General features: G+C 36.8%; 2 protein-coding genes across 2 annotated transcripts; one reads left to right on the top strand and one right to left on the bottom strand.

The window, feature by feature from the left end:
- Nucleotides 1-859: 859 nt before the first annotated feature.
- On the top strand, nt 860-3609 carry LOC110857412 (kinesin-associated protein 3). The gene is made up of 8 exons (XM_022106010.1): nt 860-934; nt 1013-1424; nt 1505-1822; nt 1901-2251; nt 2341-2441; nt 2521-2932; nt 2994-3310; nt 3397-3609. Exons 1-8 carry the CDS (start codon nt 860-862, stop codon nt 3607-3609), a joined length of 2199 nt encoding a protein of 732 aa, XP_021961702.1.
- Nucleotides 3610-8190: 4581 nt separating this feature from the next.
- Nucleotides 8191-9946, bottom strand: LOC110857411 (zinc finger BED domain-containing protein 4). Its single transcript, XM_022106009.1, has 4 exons — nt 9524-9946; nt 9229-9445; nt 8858-9010; nt 8191-8789 (listed from the first exon to the last, which is right to left on the bottom strand). The coding sequence occupies exons 1-4, from the start codon at nt 9944-9946 to the stop codon at nt 8191-8193; spliced, it is 1392 nt and encodes a 463-aa protein (XP_021961701.1).
- Between the last annotated feature and the right edge of the window lie 4381 nt (nt 9947-14327).

Genomic DNA, 14327 nt, shown 5'->3' with positions numbered 1-14327 from the left:
AATCTCACAGTGCGACGAGAAATAATAATATACAATGCATGACGGGAAATAATGACTCCCACTAAAATTCATGACTTCCATTATCATATCGAGTGGAACAATTGATCGAGGTGCATAAATCAAAGGACCTTCTTTATTCACGAGGACAAGAAATCCATGTAATTAGGTACCAGTTTAGTAAACTGAGTTTACGAGAAGAAGAGATTGCATTGCTCCTCGTAAATCCCGATCAGTTCTGATATATTTACATAATAATGGGATGGGAAGGTAACTATGAAAGGTTAGTTTGCACAATTTTATTGGTTGTAGCTCATTATGGAATAAAAGGAATTTAAATACTCTACACATGTATCAATGCAAAAAAATAGAACAATAATATTCTCTAAATGATACCCGTTAAGAACGGCATAGCTGGATTAGATTTTTGGAAGATACATTTAATATATTATAATTGTTTGGAATCCAGCTAGAGTAAATCGAGACAATTATCACCTTAGTCGATGGACATGCTTTTGTCATACTTTATTATTTTTCGTACATTTTATTTGTAAGATTTTTTGTTTCTATTGTTAACTTGAACTTGTCAATCTGAAAATAATTAACAACTCTTGTAGTATCAATTAAAAATAAAATCACTCTAAAAAAACTTTGTACAATGATGAGTCGTCTAACTATGTCCTCGGAGCTGGGGATACGTTTATCTAATTTCTGGTATGTTTTCTAATATAAACATGTAGACAATCTTACAACGACTAAAGCTCATCGTGCTTTTTTTTATTGGATTAGTGAGACAATGGAAAATGAGGTAGTAAGCCGTTGCATAAAAGTGTTCCGATTTGAACCGCATCCCCTAAAAAGGATGCTTTTGATCTTTGGAGAAGTCACGCTATCGATCCTGTTTCCGGTCACAGGGGAAACACAGCAGATTGTCGAGGTCTATCCGGTCCCCAATCATAATTATCTAAAATATATATGTGTGCAGTGTGTATTTTACGGATTGTCTCTAAATTAGGATTTTAAGAAATCAATCTGTTTACTTGGGTTATCTAACGCCATCAACAATTCCGACAAAATTGCAAAAGAAATTTTAGCCATGTGTCCATTCATCGACAATTCAATGATTCACAATCTTGTGGAAGTTGTTGAAGAATTGAAATTACGAGAATATGATCAAAATGGGATGGTGGTTAAAAAAGAAACTGCATCTGATGGATCCTATCTTCCACGATTTCCAGAAATATTCGACAGTCTTGATGATGAAAATGTATTGGATGAAAGTAGTAATGATGAGGAACCTGACTTTGGAAAATTGGATCATTACGTTGACCTCCTTTATGAGGATATTCCTCATAAAATTGAAGGTTTAAATTGTTTAGCAAAACTGTCCAAATGTAACAGTTACTTGAAAGAAATATCTCGACATGGTATGATATCAAACTAAATATTCCAACATAATTTTCACCTATTTCAAAAGTTATCCAACTTTTTTTCGTACATTATACAGATTCAGCTATAAACGCTGTTTTCCAAACATTGCGAGAAGACTCTAAAAAGTCTTCAACACTTACAAAGCATATTCTCACAATTTGCCTAAATTTTGCCAGAATCAGAGATTTCCATGAATTACTCATCAATCAAAAAATCCCTATGTTGATCCTCGAAATTGTTGATTTTGAATTGGAACGTTGTGAGAAGTGGAAGTCGCAACTGTTAGAGATAGAAGCGCACGACAGTGTTTTTAGTGCCCGGTCTTTGAATGAACATCAAAAGAAATTGGTTCGCCTTGAAAAGCTGACATCTGTTCAAAACGTGTCGCTGAAAAGTAATTCTATTGACAACACTCTTCTTAATATTGAAAATTTTTTAGAGAATTACATACTACTTTTCATTATGCATACAGTTTCATTTCAAATTCTTCACTGCCTATCCGAAGACAAGGGCGTTCGTGAGACTTTGCACGAGAACAAGGTGATCGCATCCCTAGGCGATACATTAGAGCGGAGGGATAATGAGCTTCTCGAAGTCGTGACATCGTTTCTACAAAATTTGTCCAGTTTCAGACAATGCATTAACGAAATGATCCGAGTCGATCTTGTAGGTCAATTGGCTGCACTTCTTAAAGAGGGCACACCAATTTCAAAGAAAGTTGTTAACAATGCATTGCATTTGTTATACAATCTCTCATTTTCTTGCGACCTTCGTGAAAAAATTTGTGACTATGAACTCATTTCCATCATTGTCAACTGCTTCGGTAATTCAATCGATATATATACATCTAATTTGACTGGCTGTTTATTGACGACCTATTGCTACATATATTCACATGAAAACTTTTTGCAGAGAAATCCATGTTTCGAGAAATCACTGCAAGGATATTGTATGTTTTATCAATGGATTCGCTGATTAGAATAAAGTTGGCAAAACCGGCTTTACTTGATTCGGTAATATTAATTTGACTACTAGTAAATTACTAATAACTAAATATTTTTAAATAAATTACTAAATTCTCATATTATGTAGTTAATGCGATGTCTTACCACAAACTCTGATACCGATACACGATCTTTTATAACTGTCGTGGCAAGTCTGGTGTTAAATCTCTCTAGGACAAGACGAGGAGCAAAGATGATATGGGAGACTAACAAATTGGGACTTTTGATTAAATCCGCGATCAACCAAGATTTTTTCGCAATGAAAATTGTCAGATGTCTAGCAGAACACGACGTTGCATTTGTTTTATATGATTATGCAGGAGATATTGCTTCAGCACTGATTAATTCTAGTGATCAAGAGTTCGTCATGGAATGCATTGGGATTTTAGGTTGTATCGACCTCCAGAAAGTCTCCATTCAGTCGATCGTTCAGAATGGTAAAATATTCCCTTGGCTGAAACAAACATTGGGATACTACTTGGATAAAACTGAAATTGATGGTAATGGTGCTTCTGATTGCAAATGATTACGATAAGAAAATAAATACTTTTTGTGACACAGTTTCATTCGACTTAACGACTGCTTCCATTGATGTTATTCTTCTTCTGAGGAATCTATCTCAAGTTGAAGAAGGTGCAAGACTTGTTGTGGCAGAAGGATTCGTAGATGTATTGCTAAAAATTTCACACCTAGGGTCAAAAACTGAAGAATCCGTCATTGATCATATACTTTTATTTTTTGAAACTTGTGTAAAACACGAATCAATTTCAGTATATTTGGCAACAAAATCTTGCCTCCCCAATGGGCTCTTAGAATTTGCTAAACGTACAACTGAGAAACATAGGGGGAAAGCTATCAGTATTTTGGAGCAAATTGGAGTAAAAACTTAAATAATTGTTTCAAATGTTTTTATCGATTTAAAATCGGTTATATTAAGCTTAAGAATTGCATATAATTCTTTCAGAAATTTGACGAAACCTGGAAGGAAAATGTTCAAGAGTTAAATTTTCTAGCGTGGAACAAAGATTGGACTGATGCAGTTACTGCTTCTTCAAGGAGTGAATATGACGCGGTGTCGGTGAATGGACAAAAGTTCAGATTTCAAGACGACTCATGTATCACCTCCAGAGATGCGATTACCTCACTTCGTAATTACAATAGGACATTTTTGCTATAATCCTTCCCAAATCAGTTTTAATTAGTCTCGGGATAATTGGTTCATTGCGTTTTAACAGTTTGACCATGCTGCATTGGGATTCGGGAATTTTCTGGTGGGTTAAGTGGCCCAACCAAATTTTCAGCTTTTTCGGGCGTTTAGCAGGGGGTAGTTTTTCGAAAGTGATAACGATGTTAGACTGTTGGATTTAATTTTAAAATGTCTACCATGCACCATTATATAAATTAATTGTTAATTTTTTTATGTGAATATAATTTAAGCTCCGTTTCATAACGATTCCTGAGGAAAATCGGCTGGAAAAATGTTTCACTATTTACATAGTACCTCTGCCTTATGTGAGCACAGTGGTCGCACTTTTTAAAATAAGTTTACATAAAAATCAGAAAACTATTTTTTGAGTTGCTCTACCCGATTTTGGCTTCAAGTTTGAATTTTATTTACCCGCCAGTGAGCACGGGCGTCTCAAATCTTCGCACGAATAAATTTGGCACCCTGTATCTGTTTTTCATGTTCAATTATTTTTGTATGAATTTCATTGGCTTACGCTTTTGTATGAATTTAGAGCTAACATACTGTGTAATTTTTAATTTTAATAGTTTGACTTTCGAATTTTAATTAATATGCAAAATCATGATTTTAGCTGAAACTTCATTCAAAAATTAAGTTAAAAGGGAAATTGGGCCCATTCAAGAAAACCTAACCGTTTGGGTCGACTTATTTCTGTGCTTGAGCAATTTAAAATTTGTAATTTGTAGGGTCAAATCGGAGAGGATCACTTCATACCTACCCATTTTTAGTTACAATTTCGACATATGTAAATTACCTGACACCACAATTTCTCCAAAGTTAGTATTTTTCTACATATACTTATTTATTTTGTGGGATCGTGGGGAACTCCGTGTATGTAAAGAGTTACTCCATTATAAATTTCTTGAAACCGAAAATATGTATGCCAACTTTACAAAAATTCAACGCGAAAAAGGCAAAGATGCTTCTTGGCAACTCAAATGTTCCTTGATACGGGGCCAAATTTAACGTAACCCAGGGACACACTTAGGTACAGTATAGGCAGAAAGTCTTTCCACCCGCATACTTTTTGCACGTAAAGCGTTATTTTCCTCGAGAAGCTTTGCCGAATAAACTGCAATTTTGCACAATTACTTATCACGATGTAAGGTTTTCAAACCTATACTTTGGATAAAGGGATAGCACAACGAAGGACACCGTGTAATTATATTCAAAATTCCAACAGGAAAAAAGTCTTTCCACCCTATGACTTCTTTGCACTTTTAGTTTATTTCTTCAAAAAATAGTCCAAAATCGTTATGCACCCACTTCATAGTTCATAATTCTTTCAAAAATTGCATTTCTATAACGGTGAACTACTTGCTTGCCATTAATATTAGGTCACTTTACCTGAAAAACGCCTTACCACAGATTTCGGGTAAAATGTCGTGAAATTTCATGGTAATGGGCTTCGACACCAAAGAATTTTTGATAAACTGCTTATGAGGAAGTAGATATTTACCGGAACAGTCCGGTAGTGCAAACAATTTAGGATAGTGGCCAACCAGTCAGATGTTAGACGACTACAGATTTCGACCCCAAGAATCTATCACGCCGTCCTCTTTAAGATTCAGTGAGATCCTCGGTTACTGGTCTAAAAATCAACTGGAAATGAGGGAAAAATATACCTTCAAATTAATGTGCAAATTATAAAGAACAGAATCAAGGAACCTGGATTTAAAGGCCCAGCTGTGCGGTAAAAGCTATTTCTCTTCAAGGCAACTATGGCTATGCATTCGAAATTAGCTAAAAAGTACCTAAATCGGACCGTTAAAGAATGGAAACGCATACCCTGGACCGACGAGACCAATACGAATCTGTGTGGTTCAAATTGGGTCACTCGGGTCTGGAGACGACAAGAAAATACAGACAAGGTCAGGTATTGTACTCTAACCATTATGCATGGGGGTGGAAATCGAATAGTTTATGCGTGAACGTGGTGGAAGGGCTTCAAAAATTTGGATTGAATCAAAGGAATCATGGACTCCAACTACTATAGCGGCATTCTGGTTGGAATTTGATGATGACGGAAGGAAATTACGATCGGGGAATAATTTTATTTTAAAATAGGATGGGGGTCATAAGCACAAATCAAAATTATTGAAGAATCGCTTGACAACAGAGAAGATTATATTCTTGGACTGGCTTCCACAATCACCGGACAGAATCGTAACAATCATCTATGGTCAATTGTGAAGCCCAAAATTGCTCAGCACAAACTATCTAGCTTGAAAAGATTAGACGCCGCCATAAAACTTAAATTGCAGAAGTTGGACACCTCTGTCACCAACTTGTTGAGTTGATACCAAGAAGTGTTCCTGCCTTCCAAAAGGATCCAGGTGTACATGCCAAATGCTAATTTGATTGTTGTATAACAAAGAACAATTTTAAACAAATTTTAAATTAAAATTTAATGTGGGTGGAAAGACTTTTTTCCTATTGAAATTTTGGATATAATTACACTGTGTCGTTCGTTGTGCCACCCCATTATCCAAAGTATGGTTTCGAAAACCTTACATCGTGGTAAGCAATTGTGCAAAATTGCAGTTCATTCGACCAAGCCTCTCGAGCAATATAACGCTTTAAGTGCAAAAAGTATTAGGGTGGAAAGACTTTCTGCCTATACTGTATGAACTTAGGACCCTTAACTTACAATGCGATGACGCCAGCGGTCTCACTCCGATTTTACCGAAACCACGATAACGGGGGGTCTTAGAAAAACAATATAAAACGTGTTTCAGAATTTTTCATAATGCTCGCGAGGGAGAAAAATACAGATTCTGGCTAACGAATTTCATCATATTTTCGTTTAAGCTTAAAATGCGTAGGAATGAACTGGTTTCCTCCGATTTGGACCCCACCAATTTTAAATTGCTCACACAAGGAAATAAGCGGACTTGTAGTTTTGTGCATATTTTCATGCATAGCCTACGAGGAAATTTTGGAATTCATTTTCAGCCAAATTTGGATTTTTCAAAGTGATGAAAATTTTTTAATTTGGACCCTATTTAAAAAATGAAAGAACATTTTTGCACAGAATTTATAAAAATTCAAGACTAACAACTTTTAAAAAATCCTGAATTGGCTGAAAATGTATTGAAAAATTCTGTCACAACCGTAAACACGAACATTCAGGAAAACGCAAATTACGGGTTGGGTTGTGTCAGTGTGTGAGCAATTCAAAATAATTGGTCGGGTAAAAATCGGAGGAAACCATTATATGTCCATGCATATTAAGTTTAAATGGAATTATGATGGAAGTCGTAAGCGAGAATCTGGATTTTTCTCCCTCGCGAGAAAATTTCACGGTCAAAATGGAAATTCTCTCTCACGGATTCCGTTATAATTTCGTTTAAACTGAGAATTATGAAAAATCCTGAAACACGTTTTCTATTATTTGTCTAAGTTTCCATAATTATCGTGGTTTCGTTACAATCGGGGAGAGACCGCTGACGTCATCGAATTGTTAGTCTAACGGCTTCAGGCCCAAATGCTTACAATTGTATATTTTTTTATTCTTACCGCTTTGTTCAATTTTAAAAGTATTTTTAGCCAAAACGTTGGCTTTTCAAAATACTCTATGTTTTTGAATATGTACCTAAATTCAAAAAATAATACAATAAGTGTTCTAAGAATTAAATGGAATTGAGTTTTGGGACCTGCATTTTCGGCAATTCCAAATGAGTCTGGCAATTTTTCAAATTTTTAAAACGGATAGAAAAGTATTTAATCACAAAGGGTTTTGGAAGCTTTGGGAAGTAAGCGAAAGTATGTCATATTCGCATATTATGCAACTTATGTAGGTGCATATAACTGAATTTTCTCCGTCCCGCTGATGTTTTCAAAAATATGGCTGAGTTAATAGCGCAGGTAAATTGTCACCATTTTCCCATGGAACTGGGAAAATAATGTGCTCTCGTATAATATTTTCTTCGTCGTTCCAGAATGCTCTAGTATTCTGGAGCGAAAACGATAATATAATATCGAAGATATTGAACTTATCAAAGGGCCCGGCCCTGAAGCTCATACCAGGCCTGACAATTTGACGGTACGGCTCTGACCCTCCTAGTTTCCAAATTAGTGCCTCCCACACCGGATGGAGAGCAACAACGTTGCATTAGAAATAAGGTTAAATGTATGCATGTCTGGATGTATGTATGTATGTGAGTCAAAAAAGAAAAGAAAAGATTATTCTGTCTTGGGGCTTTGGGTGAGAAGGGAATAAATGCTCTTATTTGGACATCTCAATTTATTCCTCCGTGTACTTACAAACTCATTTATGCGACAGAAAAGTGACACATTTTTCACTCCGCATTTTTATATGCAAACACACGTACATAAAAATTCCAAATACAATTCACAAACTTCACCCGTGTTTACAATATGAAGAGCAGCTTACAAATTTGACGAATATATATTTTGTTTCTCTGTTGAGATAATAACAATCAACAAAATTTATTTATTTGTGCCTCGTATCATATTGAAATATATAAAGAATAACACCGGTAATTACGGTTAAGATAATATATAATCTTTAATCAAATATACGAGGAAACCATACCATTTTACAACACTTTCGTCCTCTTTCTCGTTCCACATGTTTGTGCCTGGGCTGCTTTCTGTGACAATTTTTCTCTTCCTGGATTTTTTCCGGTCGTTAACTTTCTTCATTAAAGTTGGAACGCGATGTTCTTTGTGCAAGACCATGTTTTCTAAAGTTACCGGAAGCAGACTTGAACATCGAGCTCTCCCCAAAGACCCGGTCGATGAAAACAATCTTTCCGCGCCACCTGTCGATGCCGGAATTCCTAAAAATTGTTTTGCAAGTTTGCTAAGTTTAGGAAAATACGTTGGATTTTGCGCCCAGAATTCAAGCGGGTCAGATGTTGAGGGTATCCGCGGAAGAGCCAGATAGCGGTCCACTTCGTCCGAGGTGAATCCTGGTTCTGATGGAATGGCTGCCAATTTTGAGAATGGGTCATTCAGATTCGGGGTTGTGGTTACGGGAGTACTTTTAGGTGGCCCATTTGGATAAACCAACATCCTAAGAAAGTCTGTAGCTTTTTCTGCAGCGGGTGTTTCCAATTTTGTAACTCCATTGCAGCTAATATTCACTATATTTATTAAAAATAAGCATCGAAAGTGTCCATGAATAAGTTTATCAAAAAATATGAAACATTACTTCGAAATACGTCCAACTTTTGTCTGGGATCAAGTATCGCACTAATTATGATGTGATTGTCCAGCGTGATTTTCTCGCCAAATCGACGAATTATTTCTTGAAGTAGCTGGGATTTTAGTGGTGTAAAATGTTTCGTTTTGAGTTTTGCGATCTCTTCAAAAAAGCGGACAATAAATCAGTTATAAAGGAAATATATAGGGAACATCCATGTTATGTCATCAAAAAGGAGGGCGGGTAATGTTGTTTCGTCTCTTGCTCGCGTTATCATAAGAAGGGAAGCGAAGAGATAGGTAAATGTTAAAAATCGGTGCTTTCCTAATGACATAATATATGGATGTTCCCATACTTCAATTTGTAAAATATTTACATACCATCAAATGTTGGCACTATTTGATAATAAATTAGGCTAGAAGTAATTCCGTCGGCTTGTAGAGAGTTTGTGGCTTCTGTAATAGGGGATAAAAGATTGCGTAGCTCAACCAAAATTTCCATATTTTGCATTGTTGGAATTTCTGGAACATGTTTTGGTCTCCTCGGAGATATCCAGGCTTCCAGAATCAAATTAGACACCGTTTCATAGACAGACTCCTGTTAATATGGATTTGAGTTATTTATCATTCTTGAGTAATGCAGCCAATCCAGAATATAAAATATATAATAAAGTACCTCGGTCAATCTTTTAAGAACATAAAAATTTGAGTTCCATCTTGTCGGTGCCGGCTTAATCAATTCCTTCCCCATTACATTACTTAGTCGAGCCCGCCAGTAATTGGACTTTTTAAAAAAATTCAAAATTCCATGAACGTCTTTGAGTACCCTTTGACTTTTAGGATTCCGACCTATCGCATCCTTAGCAAGAAGTTGAAGGGTATGAGCGTAACAAGAAATTCGAAACACTAGCCCCAATGGAACCTCCAGTAGTTGTTCGTCGTCATCGCCATCTAGTTCAATATCGTAGCGGTCGTCCGTTTCCATAATATCCTCGTCATGCAATGGTGGTTGATCCGGAATTTGCAAATTGCCTTCATTTTCATCATCACCAGTAAAACGTTCATCTTCATCGAACCAGTCCCGAAATGCGGATACCATATTGCGAGCGCCGTCAGTTACTAGATATCCAATCTGAAATAAAAATTTCTTGTTATTAATGGGTGTTGGTTTAATTCGTGCCGATGTTTTTTGGAGACCTTATGCAAATTTACGAAAACATTGACATAGCCGAAATGGAAGTATTAAGGACATGATTAGTATAAATTTCCGAAAGATTAATTAGCAGTATATTATTCATCTCGTAAAATATGTACTGTTCATCTCATAAAAAATCGACCTCAAAGTTGTTACCATTGTTTGGACACAAGTTCAAATATTGAAATGTGAAATCGGGATGAGTTAAATCAGCACGCTTTATATTCACTCCTTAATTCCATAAATATTGAAAATTGTTACCTTTTCTGTACTGATGTCTAGGTGTGACAAACACTCCATCAATTTCAGTTTTATATTCTCTGCAGTATGTCGACTGTTGAATTGGCGAACTGCTAAAGTTGCAGTGACAATTTCCCATCATCCCTCACTTTCTTTTATATATTGTGCCTTTAATCCCATGATTCCATCTCCTCGCCTACTTGTCCAAATGTCCGTGGAGAGATGCAAATTGTAGTTTTCGACCGTCTTAATTTCTAAGATTAGAGCAGGGATTACCTTATATAAAATGCAGGATTTAAATATAAAAATAAAATTTCAAGAATCGTGAAATCATGAATTTTACTCACAAGTTTTGCTACTGTCTGTTGAAGGTTCCTAGAAATTGTCCATCGTGAAGGTATATTTAGTCGTGGATTTATTTCTTGAATTAAATTTCGGAATCCCAGCCCTGATACGAATGACAAGGGGAGCCCATCTACTGAAACCAAGTCCTGCAAATTTGCCACAAATTTTTTCTGCAAAGGATCAGCATCGCTGTAACTGGGGTTGCTAAAAAATTCTGATAAACTATGGCTCTGAATAGTTGATTTCTGCTCAAGATTGAAGTCATTGTGACAATTCTAAAAGTACAATTACGTTCATCAACCAATTTAGCAGTTCCGACCCAACATCAGTAAAGTCGAAATATTTGATGTTTTACCACATAATGGCGATTCCCGTTATATTTGAAAGAGTTGGTATTGAAGCTAAATCTTTTTTCCTGACCAGCGCACGCCTTACATCTTGCATAAAAGCTTTCCGAACCCATAAGATGGCCTTCATACTCGTACTGTTTTTCGAACAACACTTTGTAATTGATACAATTTTCAAATCCGGGCCGTTTTCTTAGCTCGGGTGAGGTTTCACCTTCCTCAATACCGTTTATCTTCTTAGATTTGGATTGTTTTTTAAATTTTGCTGCTTTTGTCTCCTTTGGTGTCGGGACAGTCCCATCCTCGTCGGCCAGATTTTCACCGGACTCCATTCTTCACTAAAAATAATGTTTCAAGCATGCTTCTTAAATATTGCTGAATTTTAAGATTACAGAATTAATTCATTTAACTTGTATTTACAATATGTTTCGCTTTCCACTGGCTAATTGCAGTACAAATTTTTTGTTTAGAGTTTCCTTGTGTAATTTTTACTATTGAAAAAGTTACAGCGTGAAGGAAGTCCTCGGCTCCCACTACTTCGTGAATTAATCAATTCACCAACCAGCGCAAAACTGAAAGTTTCTGGTGAGAAGTGAGAATTTTGAGCTCCCTCAACCTTCACTCCCTTCACACTTCGTTCCCACTCCCTTCACATTTCATTCTCATCATCTCGCATTTCACCTCCTTCACTCAACTTCAATCGTCAGATGAGGGATTTCACATCCTTCACTCGCCTTCACTTTTTTTCACTCCCTCATCGTGAGTGAGGCTTCAATTCGCCTTAAATGAGTGAAGCTGCACAGGTATGGTGACGGTTGGCGTCGATCTGTTCATGCCAGCGCTGTAAAATCCGAACGAGCTTGTCGTAACAATGTGAAGCTTGCAGGACATCAATTCTTCCATGGTTCGGGGCACCGTAGGAAATTCAGGAACAGCCAAAAATGAAAACATGGCTCCCTGGTATAAGTTATCCATCAAAATGTAACAGGAAAACATCCAAATGGTCGAGATAATCAGACCTACGCGTCTATTGGCAAATATCTGTGTGCCGTCCCCATTTCCACTTTGCCCCAAGAGCATAGCGGCAACCTTGAAGAGGTCGTCGGAAATGTATTTCTTCAAAACAAATGGATATATGAATCCAGAAGCAGAAACCGAAATCGGAACTAAAAATGAAATTGTGATGGACGAAACGAGTAAAATAATCCACGTTGGTGAATCAAACGGTAGCAAAAATGATGCTAGGTTGTTAGTCACGGAAGGAAATACGGTAACGACGGAAAATTCGAATTTCTCAAAATTCACACCGTAAAGACCGAAATTATGTTTCAGCATTTGGTCCAGTGCTCCATCAGAAAGTATAAAATTGAAGTTTATAGTTGCGATCATATCTCTCCGAATATTTTTGCTGAGTACTCTAAGTCCGAATAAGTCCGAATAAGTAAAGTTAAATTTTTGTCGGAGAATGAACAGCGGACAAAATTCGGATGAAGAAATTGTATAAAAATGTCTTAACGCTGGGGTGCAGTCACCTTCTTGCTGAATACTTTTTGGACTCCGGTATTTCACTATTTTCCCCTGAAGATTAAAATTTTGCGCGTCCCACGCTACCTCAATTTGACGAAGGGTGAAGCCCAGGGTTAGGTTTTTTTCGATTAACCCAGTTGTCTTTGAGGGACAAGGTAAACATGGTATAAACACCGATGCTGGGAAATTTATACTGAAAAGGACTAATTTTGAAGGGCTAAGTCCTTCAATGTAATGCTTGAAAATATCTGTTATCAGAATTGGCGAAATGTGCGAATATGTAACCAGCGGCGGGGGAACGTTGAAATACCGCCCATAGGAAATTGCTGGGTGCCACCATATTTGCCGATTCAGTAAGATCCACGAAAACGAGGAGGGTTCGAAATCTGATAAAATGTGGGATCGTTGTAACACGCACGTTACCGACTAGTGTTGGCGAGTAATTGTTATGCCGGATCAGCACGTTGTGTAGCGCCGTGGATATTTGAGATCTCCTATTAGTTGTGATAAAGTGAAGATCACAACCACGAAATATGCTGCTGAACTGCCAATTAGCTAGGATCGACGGGTTGAACAGGGTAATTATGAGGATAAAGTGATAATTCATTTTTCCGAGATACAGTGTATCAAACAATTGAGTACACGGTACAACGGTGCTTCATTCAGCATTGAATAAATTCTTGGTTGTTAAAAGTTTGGCACTGAAATTTGCATATTTAACTCAGAATATAATACGGAATCTAAATTTAGTAGCGAATTTCATACGAATCGATTATTTCATCGTGAACTTAGAGATATGTCCGAGAAAAACAAAACCTCGCATCAAAAAATTGAGTATACGTTACAAGTTTAGTTTAAACATATTCGTTTTCTTGACGTCCAGTCTTCGGTAATCCAAAAATTATTACTAACTATAGTTTATTGTTGCTAACAAAAGAACTTTCATTAAGTATTTCAATAAGGTAGATGCCAGAGCTTAGTGAAAATGGCGAGACATGAGGTTTGACGTGAAGGACACATAAATTACCCGTCTTCACCAGGAAAGACTTAATTACGACAAAATTAGTGAAAAAACCAAAACATCGTAAGTTGATGATTACCAAAATTATCACCAAAGGGATAGCCATTGGCTCTGTGGTAAATCGGGAAAGAAAAGGTCGAAAAATGGAAAAACTTCGCTCGTTTTGAAGGAAGAATTGTCAAAAAGTGATGTCAAGCAGGGGGATATCTGCGACCAAAATGTCTACAGAAGTTAACCAAGGGTTGGAACTTTCCATTACTCCACAAACTGTGAGGTACAGACTGCATGAACATTTTTTAAATACCCTAGTGACAAGGGGGAAACCATTCATTTCAAAGCGCAATCAACGCCGATGCCAAAAATGGGGTAGGGATCACAGCGCCTGGACAATTAACGATCAGAAACATGTCCTTTGGACTGAAGACATCAATTTCAAATTGTTTGGTGCAGATTGAGTTGTTCGGGTATGGAGAAAGAGTAATGGAGCACTAAAATAGGAATACATCCATAAGATAGTAATGCACGGAGGTGGTTCCGTAACGGTATAGGCTCCATATTGTGGAAAAGGGTTGCCAAATTGCACTACATCGGCCGAATTATGATCAAGGAATTCAATCTGAACATTTTGAAAAAAAATTGATCCCATCCCTACGAAACTTGAAAATTCGGGGCGATTACTATTTTCAACAAAAATGGGACCCCCTAACATTTGCCAAGATGGTGACCAGGTGGTTGCAAGACAAGAAGGTTAAAATACTTCCTTGGGCAGTCCAATCACCGGACTTAAGTCCCAATGAACAATTGA

This window comes from Folsomia candida, unplaced genomic scaffold, assembly GCF_002217175.1.
Source record: "Folsomia candida strain VU population unplaced genomic scaffold, ASM221717v1 Fcan01_Sc018, whole genome shotgun sequence".
NCBI lineage: Eukaryota > Metazoa > Arthropoda > Collembola > Entomobryomorpha > Isotomidae > Folsomia > Folsomia candida.
The sequence above is the reverse complement of the archived record's forward strand: the minus strand, read 5'-3'. Positions and strand labels throughout refer to the sequence as shown.

Coding starts and splice junctions, on each gene's coding strand:
- LOC110857412 (XM_022106010.1), top strand. CDS start 860: ATGCTTTTGATCTTTGGAGAAGTCACGCTATCGATCCTGTTTCCGGTC. Junction 935..1,012: donor AAACACAGCAGATTGTCGAG/GTCTATCCGGTC, acceptor TCTCTAAATTAG/GATTTTAAGAAATCAATCTG. Junction 3,311..3,396: donor GTATTTTGGAGCAAATTGGA/GTAAAAACTTAA, acceptor TAATTCTTTCAG/AAATTTGACGAAACCTGGAA.
- LOC110857411 (XM_022106009.1), bottom strand. CDS start 9,946: ATGGTATCCGCATTTCGGGACTGGTTCGATGAAGATGAACGTTTTACT. Junction 9,446..9,523: donor TTCTTAAAAGATTGACCGAG/GTACTTTATTAT, acceptor CCATATTAACAG/GAGTCTGTCTATGAAACGGT. Junction 9,011..9,228: donor AATAGTGCCAACATTTGATG/GTATGTAAATAT, acceptor GCTTTTTTGAAG/AGATCGCAAAACTCAAAACG.